The 12501-nt window shown below is 34.4% G+C and overlaps 1 protein-coding gene across 11 annotated transcripts in view; it reads left to right on the plus strand.

The window, feature by feature from the left end:
• Window positions 1-12501, plus strand: part of Erc1 (ELKS/RAB6-interacting/CAST family member 1) — a 521572-nt gene that overhangs the window by 179392 nt on the left and 329679 nt on the right. For all 11 annotated transcript variants that reach the window (XM_063231309.1, XM_063231311.1, XM_003463708.4 and 8 more), the window contains one exon: window positions 9547-9714. In XM_063231309.1, the coding sequence (XP_063087379.1) occupies window positions 9547-9714 (168 nt within the window). The remainder of the gene's footprint in view (window positions 1-9546; window positions 9715-12501) is intronic.

Here is a 12501-nt window from a genome sequence, read left to right on the forward strand (position 1 = left end):
TCTATGAAATAGGGCACAGTAGGAATTTTTGCAAACTATTTAGAAGTTTTCTTCCAAAGGATCTGGGATGGCATGCTTCCAAGTCTATGTTTCTACTCTCAGTTATCATCTGAGAATCTAATAGTATTAATAATTGCTATTTGAATTAGTATGTAACTTTATTAGCATAAGAAGAAAAGGGAAACTAGTGTCTCAAGAAGGTAGTTTAGAAAAGACGTAATTTAATGCCAAGGCATTTATCTTGTTCATTATTTCTGTTTTGGTTAGAAAAGTGATTAACAGCAAACTCAACTAACTATAACTTCAGTAATAAGAAGCTCATCAGTTTATGAGAGGTCCTGAGGCCAGATACTTTTATATGTGTTAGTTGAAGGGTCAGGGTATCATTAAAATACAAGGTCCTCCCATTTTACTGTTGATTCATCCTCTGTGTAGTGGCTTATTTGTGAACTCATTCCGTTAGCTTCAGAATGACTGTCTGTCCTGTTTCAAGCATCACAGGAAAACAGACATTAGGAAAAATAACTAACTCTCTTCCTGCAAAGTTTATTTTGTTTTGTTCTTAGTACTCAGGGCCTTAACGCTGAACTACATCCCCAACTTTTTGTCTTTTTATTTTGAGAGAGAGTCTCACTAAATCATTGCATTGACCAGGCTAGGCTGGATTTTATGATCCTCCTGTCAGTGTCCCAGACTCCTGAGATTACAGTTTTGTGCCACTATGCCTGTCTTGCTAAGAAGTTTTTACTATGGGTAAAACCTTTACCCGAAGCCCCCTGGCAACTTTCTCCTAATCATTATTGGCTACTGTGCATCACATGCTGGTATCTTTTCTGGACACCTGCCATATAATCACAGCTGGCTTAGACATTCAGGTTCATCTCTAGGGACCAGATCATTTGCCTGATCCAAGGCATGGTAAACAGTAGGACCAAATGAGGGTCCTGCAAGCATATGGAAATAGGAGAATGTGATATATAAACATGTTGTATGATTTATTTTACTTGAGGTTGTGGTCTCAAGGTGCATCCATTTACCTAAAAATGTCTTATTTATCCTCCTTTATGGCAGAGTAGCACTCCATTGTATATAGATACCACATTTTCTTTATCCACTTATTTTTATGTGGGCATATGGGCTGTTTCCAAGATTTAGCTATTATAAATTGTGCTGATACAAACAGAGATATGAATATATCACTCTGGTACGATGTTTTTAACTCTTGGGATGATACCTAAAAGGGGAACAGCTGGATCAAATGGAACCCTGGTTCTAATTATTTTTGCAGAATACCCATGCTGGCCTCCACAATGGTTGCACTGGTCTATGTTCCCACCTGCAATGATGAAGGATTCTTTTTCCTTCACAGTCTTACCAGCATTTGTTATTCTTTGATTTCTTGATGATAAGCCATTCTTTCTGGGATGAGATGGAATCTTGGTGTTGTATTAGTTTGCATCTCTCAAATGTCTGATGATGATGAATTTTTTAAAATATATTTACCTGCAGTTTTTACTACCTTCATTTGAGAAATGGCTATTATATTCATTTCAGATGCCCATTTTTGGATTGAATCTTTAAATTTGAGGGTTTTTTTTTATTGAGTTCTAGATATTAGTGCTTTGAGGAGTAGCTGGTAAAATTCTGTGAGTTGTCTATTCATTGTGTTGGTAGTTTCTTTTGCTGTGAGCAGCTTTTTAATTTGATGTGATTCCAGTTGTTGTATAGATTATTTGTAACATTTCCTGTGTTATCTGGGTTTTGTTCATAAACTTTTTCTACACCTGTGTCTTTTAGAGTTTACCTAGTCTATCTTCCAGCAGATTGTTTCTTTTTAAATATTTAGATATTTGATTCATTTCAAGTTTAGTCCATGATGAGAAATAGTCTAGGCTCAGTTTTTTGCATATGGAAAATCAATTTTTCCAATACCATTTATTAAAGAGGTAGACTTTGTTCTAGTGAGGTGTTTAGCCCTCTATCAAAGCTAAGATAGAGGAGAATGCTGGGAGTTGTTTCTGCATCTTCTGTTCTGTTTGATTAATCCTTGGGCCTGATTAAGTGTTGTTTTATTTTTGCCAGTCCCATGCTGGTTTTTTTTTTATCACAGTAGCTATGTAGTGTAACTTCAAATCAGAGATTGTAATGGCCTCTGCCTAGCCTTTGTTGCCCAGAATTGCTTTTACTATTTATTCTAGGACTCTCCTAGCTCCATATGAATTTTAGGATTGTTTTTTCTAGTTCTGTGAGGAATACTGTTAGTATTTTGATTGAGATTGCATTAAACTTGTATAAAAATTTTAAAAATATATCCATTTTCACTATATTTGTTCTTAACCAAAGAACAGGAGATATTTTTCCATTTTCTGATACCCTCTTTGATATCCTTTTTCAGAATTGTGTAAAGTGTGGTTTCTCTAATTTTTCTCTCATTGAGTTTATTTATATACAGGAATGCTTTTGATTTTTGGGTGTTGATGTTGTGTTCTGCTTTGCTGCTGAATTTGGTTATTGACTATAGGAGTCTTCTGGTGGAGTTTTTGGGCCTTCTGTTTCATGGATCATGTTATCAGCAAGTTATGATAATTTAGCTTTTTCATTTCTTGTCCATATTCCTTTTATTTCTTTCTCTTGTGTAATTTCTCTGGCTAAGGTTTCCAGAAATATATTGAACAGGGCTGGTGACAGTGGGTATCCCTGTCTTGTTCCATGATTTTAGAGTGAAATTTTCAGTTTTTGACTGTTCAGCTGGCATGTTGGCTGTTGTTTTGTCATAGATCGCTTTTATCAAATTGAGATTTCTATTCCAATTTTAAATAGAGTTTTTAATCATGAATAGATTTTGTGAAATGCTTTTTGTGTGTCTATTGTGATGATGATGTGTTTTTTCCCCCTTGGTTTTGTTAATGTAGTGTATTACAATTTTTGATTTGCATGTGTTGAACCATTCCTGCATCACTGGGATGAATCCAACTTGATCGTGTTGTATAATCTTGATGATTTCCTGTGCTGTTTTCCAGGGTCTTATGAGACGTTTTATATCTATGTTCATTAAGGAACTTGGCCTGTTGTTCTCTTTCCTGGTTGGATCCTTTTCTGGTTTTGGTATCTAGAGTAATGCTTACTTCCAGGAATGACTTTGTGAATATCACTTCCCTTTCAAAATCATTAAGAGTTTGAGGAATAGTGGCATTAGATCTTCTCTGAGGTCTTGAATAGCTCAGCAGTGAATTTGTCAAGGTGTAAGGTTTTCTTTGTGGTTAGGTTTTTTTTTTTTTTTTTAAATCTTATTAAGTTTCAAGAGAAGATTGAGTAGATAATATGTCAACATTATTTTTCTGGATTTAAATATGCAAAATCTGTAGCCTGCTTTTTTTTTTTATTGAAATGAAATACTAGCAAACTTTGTGCAGATTATATAGAAAATGGCATCTTTATACCCTGGCTAGTATAGTGTGTTCCTCTTGATCTGTATGTAGGAGTATAGTTCTCACTGCTAAGGAGGAAACTTCATGGACTATAACAGTGATGGCAAACCTATAGCATACATGCCGCAGCAGGCTGTTTTGTATCATTGAAAGCTCTGAAAAGTTTGCTGTCACTGGACAATGGTGTTTAGAGGAGGGGATTGTGCAGGGTTATTAGAGTTAGAAGAGGTCATAGGATCAAACTCCGTTATTGAATCTTGATGGCTTTGTAAGAGGAAGAGGAAGCGAGATCACACAGTCACACACAGACACACACACAGACACACACAGACACAGACACACACACACACACACACACACACACACACACACACACACACGTGTTCCTTGTTACCATGGGATGCTTTGCTACCTTGGACTTTGCTACCTTGGACTCTGCCAGTTGCAGCCCTGCCATCTTGGACCAGACCCAGGAGCTCAAATAAACTTTTTTTTTTTTGGTAACTACCCAAACTGCAGTATTATGTCACTAGCAGCAGAGACAAACTAATACATTTAGACTGTTTCAAAGTTTCTCTGAGCTTTTTATCGTTTTGTTAGATATGAGGTTGAAAACACAGTTTAATGCCATTTATTGAAATAGGCTTTAAAAGAAGTATACATACATGTCTATAGTCTTAAGGTATCAGTCTAACCTTTATTTAGGTCTGGCGGATCAAACTCACGACCTCATGTTTGCCAAGTGGGTACTGACACTGCTGAGCTAAACCCCTGGCCCAATACTCTCAGTTTTAAAATTAGAATTACAAATTACAAGAAAGGTGCTTTTGTGTGGTGTTTGGGATGGTTCTTTGTGGTATTTGCGATGAGTTCCTGGTCCTTGCTTGATGCTAGTCATTCACCCTACCACAGAACTATAAGCATTTAGTTTAAATTAGGTGATGGTACTTGCTGAAAGTTTTAATAAAATGGTGCAAAGTATAGGAAAAATGAATGAAGTAATGTAATAGACTGAGCTTTAATAAAGGAATGAAGAACACTGAAACATGTATTTGGAAAGTTAAAAATGGAGAATGCAACATTGTTAAAGCAAAGAAAATTATAGGAAATAAGTCGCTTTTCCCATGCTACTATTACTACTACTGTGCATTTTGATAGATTATTTAGTAATGTGAAACAAAGTGAGGTTTTTATGGTAATTGGCAAGAATAACAGGATAGATATTTTTCTCTTCACTTCTATTGCTAAGGAAACCTTATAGAGAAAAATTCTTCTACTTGTATTGATGTTGGCATAACTTACTTGCCACAGACCTTGTTGCTTGGCAAACTAGGTGGATGCTGTTTCTCCATCTTAGTTGATGTGAATAAATAAGGTCTTATTCCTCCTGCCAGGAGTGGTTTTAGGTGATGACTGTGTCTCTTGCTAGTCTTTGAAGGATTTTCCTGAATATGTTTTTTGTGGTTTGCAAATATGAACTTCATCCAAAATTATATATAAATGTAATTCACTCCAAACCAGAAGATCAGTGTAGAATTTAGAGCAATTAATCTAATAATACCAAAGTGGTTTCTGTGGTTGTTTTTATCTCTTATCTCCAGACTAGCATACTTAAATTCAGCATTGCACCAAAAACAAAAAACAAAAAACAAAAAAAAACAGAGCAAGAAAAAGTATATACAGGTAATTTGAATTGAATATGTAGTAAAGATAATTTAGTAATTAGGGCATGGCCTCAGGTAATTTGTGTGCCTCATATTTATGATACAAAATATTTTCTATATCAATGCGACATTTACAACTATTTTAACACCAAAGGTTTATATGTTTATAATAAGAATTCTCATTCTTTACCTGTTTCAGCTACCAATTTCTGTGGGTCTCATACTGGACATAAAATAGTATGCAGGTATTTCTGACTGGTTAGGACTGGAACATCTTCAAGCCACTTAGTTGAGTGAGGGGTCTAATGTAAGAGCACAGTTTGGGGTATGTAAGAGAAGAATTGGGAAACAGATTAGGCAGTGAGCTTATCTATCAGTTTAAATGTCTGGCCTTTTGCCTTTATGATAAAAAGTCAATAGCATATTTAGGGGACATTGGGTAAAGAGTATGTGTGTGTGTGTGTGTGTGTGCGTGTGTGTGTGTGTGTGTGTGTGCGCGCGCGCGCGCGCGCGCGTGCGCGTGCCTTTGGAAGCTGAGTTGTTTTCTGTTTTGCTTTGTGACTATTGGTTGGCCATTTTTGAGTAGGAATATGTAATACAAAGTATATTAGAGTGTGGACATTAGGTACAAATGATTGCATATATAGTGTAAGATTCCTGATGTGGCTTTTCTGAAACTTTATCTCTTTAACTGTGCAGAAGAGTCGGGATTCATAAGTACCCTCTTTGCTCCCCATGACTGATGCTCTTTAAAGAATTTATTTAATAAGAACCAAGTCTGATACTGTCAAATTGGATTAGTAGTGATTCAGGCTGGTTTGTGCTACGTCTCATTGTCAAGTGGTAAGGGTCATTGGTTTCTTCTGGCATCTCTAGCAGCCTGATTGTGAATCTCATATTCCATGAAGTTTTTTGGTTCTACTTTGGCATCATTTTCTTCAACATGAGAATTTTAGTCTGTTCAGACTTTTCTTTATGTAGTGGAATTTTCATAGTTTTTAATATGTGGATAGAGGGAAATACAAAGAAACATACTTTTGCTGTCTTTACACTCCAGAAAAGACCATCCAGTAACTCAGTACTATTCATCTAATTAATACTTGTTTTACACAGTATTTTAATTTTGCCCTCAGGTCGCTGAATCCCGGTGGGAAAACTAGAAATTTTTAATGTAACATCTTTTAGATTCACTAACCTTGGCTTTCTATAGTTCTCTTTGTCATTGAAAAGCTTATTTTGATCAAAGGTACATACATACACTTTCTTACTGCTTTTCCCTGAGGAAATCACTACATAGACTGACATCTTGACATATCATTAACCCTTAGTTTACATTTACACATAATAGTCAAAGGAAGAACTCACTTGAGATCTTTGATTTCTTTCACCCTCATTTTTTAGTTTTTAGCATACAGATCCTATACATGTTTTCTTAGATTTATAACTAAGTAATTTTTTTGAGTGACTGCATGTAGCCACAAATTTTGAAAATCAAGAGTTTAGATTACTGTATATTTAAATTTAGTTTACTTACAAAATAGTCACTTTTTGGAAACAAACATAAATATGCCTCTACTTATCTTGGCATTATTAAGAATGTAAAATATAGGTGAAATATTAGCTCTCATGAGTAGTTGAATTTAGTAATATTTTTTTTATGATACACAGATATTTTAAATTTTAGTAGTTGATTTTGGTAATATTTTTCTTTTATGATATATTTTGTGTATATTTTAAAAAAATCTGCCCATGTCTCAATGACTTACAAGTATTTTCCTATATTTCTTTGTAAATGTTGTAAAGATTTGCATATCATGTATAGACTTTTAATTCTCCTAGAATTCATTTTTGTATGCACTATAAGGATCTCTTCCTTTCTCTCAACATCAGTTAAGTTACCTAAAAATGATGATTGAATACTCTGTTTTTTAAATCTATGTATCTGTCCGTGTGTGTGTGTGTGTGTGTGTATGTGTTTATCCTTTTGAGATCTGGTCTCAGTATGCAGTTCAGGCTAGCCTTGCTAACTTCATGGCCCAGGCTGGTCTCGAACTCGCAATGATCCTCCTGCCTCAGCCTCCTGCTGGGATTACAGGTGTGTGCCGCCATGCCCAGCTTCATGTATTTTCTATATTTTTATCTCTGTATCCATCTCCATCTCTGTCTCTTCTATCTCTGTGTTTGGTACTTGACTTAGTGTATGTGTGAAACTATAAAAAGTATTATAGACTAATTTATGACGAGGAGAAATATATTGTGCCACGGTTCTGGAGACTGGGAAACTCAAGTTGCTGACAGATTTGTTTGTCAAATGAGGACTTCTGTCTGCTTCCAAGGTACCTCTTACTGCAACATCCTCTGGAGGGGGAAGAATGCTGTGCTCCAACCTGGTGGAAGGTAGCAAGAAAAGTGAACTTAAATTTGTATGGGACCTCTTTCATGAGTGAGGAACTTTCATAGCCATCTCTTAATACCATCGCATTGACAGTACTTGAATTTTGAAGATGACATGTTCAAACCATAACAGCACCTATACTGCATATGGAGGTCTGTAACCTCAGAAGGACCATTAGAGAATTTAGTGCTATTCGTATCTTTTTTGCAGTGGTCTGTTGGGTTATTCCTATACTTTCTAATTTTACTTTGCTTTTTTACTAAAAAGCTTTGTTTGCCTATAATCTCACCTATCTAGGAGACTAAGCCTGGAAAATTGCAAGTTTAAGGCTAACCTGGGCAATTTAGTGAGGCCCTATCTCAAAAAAAAAGGGAACTAGGATCATGTTTTAAAACTCCCTGGATTCAATGCCCAGTACTACAAAAACAAAACAAAACACTTTAAATTTTATTGACATAAAATAAATTGCACATTTAAAATGGACAGTTTTATAAATTTTGATGTTTGTACTGTGAAACTAACACCATAGTCAAGGTAGTAAACAATGCTGTAACTCCTAGTTTTCTTGTTCCTCTTTGTAATTGTCCCGAGTCCTAAACACACATACTTACAATTCATTCAGCAAAGAAATTTTCAGAAATTTAAAGCAGTTATCTTTTCCTTACTGTATTTTGGGGAAACTATAATTTTCACCTTAAAAAGTATATTTACCTCATGGCCCTTTTTTGTTGTTGTTGTTTTGTTTTTTGAGGCAGGGTGTCATTATTAACTCCAAATAGCTTTCAAATCACTGTGTAACTCAGGCTGGCCTACACTCATAGTGATCCTCCTGCCTTAGCCTTTTTAGTGCTGGGAATACATGGTGGGCCACCACACCTAGCTCTTTTACGTATTTTAAATTAATAACTGTTTAAGAAACTTGCTTTATAACATTCAAATAAAGGTACAGTTCATGTAAATAAATGCTCTTTGGGGTCTTTGTCAATTTTGAGAGTATTAAGCAACCCCGAGACTGAAGAACTTGAGAGTGTGTGCTCTGAGGGACTAGTCAGAGCAATGAGGTTCTCGAGATCCAGGGGCAGAACAGTTGCTCAGTGGGGGCTTCAAATGTTACTTTCCATTTCAGCCTCAGTTTTTGTTGCCTTGAGATTGATTCTTTTCTTCTGAGGTGTCATTAAAATCTTGTCTTGTAGATCACAGAAATAAGAAAAACAAAAAGCAGACAAACTTGCTGTAAGATGCAAAGAATCTCTCCAACTTTATAAGCTCATTAAACTAGTGTTTTTGGCTGTCAAAAAGAAGAAAGCACTCTTTATACCTCTGTTAAATCACTTCCTCTAATTTTCTCTTTATACTACTTAGTCTTCTCCAGTAGGTTGTAACTTCTTTGTTATCTTTATATCTATTATGACTTGCCCAATATCTTTCTGAAATAACAGATATGACCATGATTTTCTCCTACTTAAAGATCTTTATTGACTTTACTTTGCAAACAGGATAAAATTCAAGCGCCTTTCTGGAAATCAAGAGAATTTGTAATGTTTGGCTTATTTCTTGCCTTTCTTTGTTTTCTTTAAGCTGAGCAATACTAAATGAATTTTTATAAATGTTTTATGCTGTTTCATCTTTGCATATTTTTAAATGTTTTCTTTCCTTTTTTTAGAATATTGTGCCTTTCCCTGCCTTCTGTTTTATTTCTAGTGATTCATCATTAAAAGCCAGTTCAGATATTACTCTTTCAGCAGTTTTTCCTAACTCCTTGGATGTATTGTTCAGAGGAAAGGTCTCTACTGCCTACCACTTCTGTTCCTTTTATGTTTGATGTCATTTGGTATATTAGAAAACCTTATAATCTTTGAGTTATATCTAGCCTTTTGAGTTCTAGTCATTTTACTTTCTAGTTTTGTAATATGATGTAAATTATTTAATCCCCTTGTATTCCACTTTTACTTATCAAAGTGGGGATAACTATTTATAAAGTTTTTATAACATATCTACTCTAAAGGAATTATTTTCCTTTGTTTTCAGTTAATCTTGTGTGGAAATCTTACATTCTTAGGTGGATGCTCTCCGATTGCGTTTAGAAGAGAAGGAAACCATGCTGAATAAAAAGACGAAGCAAATTCAGGAGATGGCTGAGGAGAAGGGGACACAAGCTGGAGAGATACATGATCTAAAAGACATGCTGGATGTGAAGGAGAGGAAAGTTAATGTTCTTCAGAAGAAGGTAAGATGCTAGGTGTTCTGAGCTCAGTGGCTTATTTCTGACATGCCTTCTCATTTTTGTCACCAAAATTATATTAAATGCTCTCAATTAATTTCTCATCCCAGTTTATATTTTCACATTGAGTTAGGGAAACTGCTGTTCCAAAAGATAGATTGTTAAAACCACTCTTCATATCGAGTATTTAAAATTTTAAAGTAATCACAGTATCTTTCACTATTTTTTACTCTCTTTCTGAAGATTGCCAGTTTGACCTAATGTTCTTCCTGCCTTTTCCTTCTTTTATTGGAACCACAGTGAATTAGTGTATAACATGTGGCTCATCTATGTGATTAAGAGGATGAAAATTTTGAATAGAGAAACGTGCTGCTATAATTAACATAGAATTACATCTATTAAGGAAAATTTTTTGTCTTTTTGATAATCAGTTTTGGAAAGAGTCTAACTCAGAAATAAGTAAGAAAACAACTAGTAATTCCACTGTTTTCCCTTAATAAAAATGTGCCCTTCCGATAGCATTTATAAAAATTGCTGTTACTGTCACTGTGTTGAGGTGATAGATTAGAAATATTTGATATTATCCCAACTTATTTTCAGCTTGTCACAATAGCCAGAGAATGTGTTAATTTTCTTCAATGAACTTCAGATTCACTGTTTAAAGACAGAAGATCGTCCCCTATATTTGCCTTTTGGCAAATATTAATTTGGCTTTTTATTTCCTTTTTGCAAATAATTTTAAGAATTTGATCACTCTTCATATTGGTTGACTATATCTCAGTAGTGGATCTAATTTATTGTTTTAAATTTTTAGAGATATTTATAATTCTCCATTCATTCCCTACAACTGTCCACTTCATCTTACCAGTTTCTTATTTGGTCTTTCAGAAAGAGTCTACATATATACAAGTAAAAATGAATTCTTCGTTCTGTTTACATCTTTTCTGGTATTCCAGACATATGCACAATCTGTTTACATGCAAAAATGTGTGCGCGCTCGCACATGCACACTTTAGCAAAACATCTTACCATTCTCTGTTGGTTGTTCCTTTCCTTTTTTTTAGTTAAGATATTATGGAGCTTCTTCCAAGAACTTCCTCATTTTTACTGTTGATAGCATTATACACATGTATTACAGTTTATTTAGTAAAGTTTTAGTAGTTGACATGTACTTTGCTCACATTTCTGCTTTTACTTAAAATAATACTGTAGTAAAAAGGCTGTATATGTTTATATATGTATGAAATCTGTTTCTAGGATTAACTCCTAAAACTAAAACTGTTGGGTGGGAGGGTATGGACTTACACTTTTTTTTTTTTTTTTGTCTTTTTCCTTTTTATCGGTACCAGGGATTGAACTCGTGACTGCCTGCTTGCAAGGCAGGCACTTATGCCACTGAGCTAAATCCCCAGCCCCTGGACTTATACTTTTGATGGATTTCTGCAGTAGCCTTAAAGAAATCGTACCAACACTTTGTCCTACCATCAGTGTATGAAGGCATCATTTACCTTATTCCATATCCATAAAGTGCATTATTCAACTTTTTGACAGTCTGGTAGATGAAAAAATCTGTCAGTGTTGTTATAATTCTTTAGTTAAAAGTGAGTTTCAACTTACTGTAATATAATTCAGATCATTTATATCTCTTCTATAAGTTATTTGTTCATATAACTTTTTGCTTTTTATTGACTTGTAGAAGTTCTAATTTAATAATTAGCTCTTTTAGTTTACTGTGAGTTCCAAATAGTTTTTCATGCATGGCTATTGACAGATTTGTGTGTGTCCCTATGTAAGTGTGTATGATTTCCCTTATGTGTAGCAGGCATTTAGATTTTTAAAATGTTTATAAAGTGAATATTTTAAGGCTTCTGGATATTTGGATATACTTTTTAAGTTCTATTTTTAGAATGTCCCCTTCTATTGATATATCTATATTTGGTATCTGTTCTTATTTTTGGTCTTTGAAACATATATCAAAAACTAATTCCTTAAATGTTGACCCCCACCCCATAATGTCTTAGCTATTTTTGTCTCTGTAGTTTTCTATGTGAAATTTAGAATTTGCTTGTTATATCCCAACTCTCAATTCTGTCTTTTCATTGGAATTGCATCAGATTTGTAGAATATATTGTTACATTTTTTCATTATCTCTTCTAACTGCTGGGTTTTTTTGTATATATGGAAACTTGTGATTTCTGTGTATATTTTGTGCTTAGTCATCATACTAAATTCTTTCAAGGTTTTTTTCCCCTCTCTAGTTGATACTTTGGCTTCTCCAGACGCAATTTATCATTTTCACATTAATTTAATGGTAGTTCCTCATTTCTTTATTTATTCTTCTTACATGTACCATTATACCTGAAACCATGCTAAATAATTATAGCAGTAGCAGACATCTTAGTCTTATCCCTAATTTGAATGAGAATGCTTTTGGTTTTCTCTTGATGAACTATGATACTTGCTTTTAGGTTTGATCTGTTTGTCTGTTTATCTGTCATGTTAGGAAGCCATGTAAAGAAAACGATTTTTTTTAAAAGCAAGAATGGCTATGGTAATCTTACGGATGTCAAATTACATTATTGTACTAGTCATTAATTTGTTCTGTAAGGCAATGAGAACTACCAAAATTGTTTTGGTTGGAAAGTGTAGTAACGTGGCAGTTGACAATAAGAACTTCTAGATTGTGTATCCCATACCAAATGAATGACGAGCAGAGACAATTTTGACCTCAAAATGGTACTAAATCGAATGAATTTTAGAGCTATTGAGTACCAAAGTATGACTATATTATAT

This window comes from Cavia porcellus, unplaced genomic scaffold, assembly GCF_034190915.1.
Source record: "Cavia porcellus strain 051 isolate PalLab524CR breed Dunkin Hartley unplaced genomic scaffold, mCavPor4.1 scaffold_19, whole genome shotgun sequence".
Classification (NCBI taxonomy): Eukaryota; Metazoa; Chordata; class Mammalia; order Rodentia; family Caviidae; genus Cavia; species Cavia porcellus.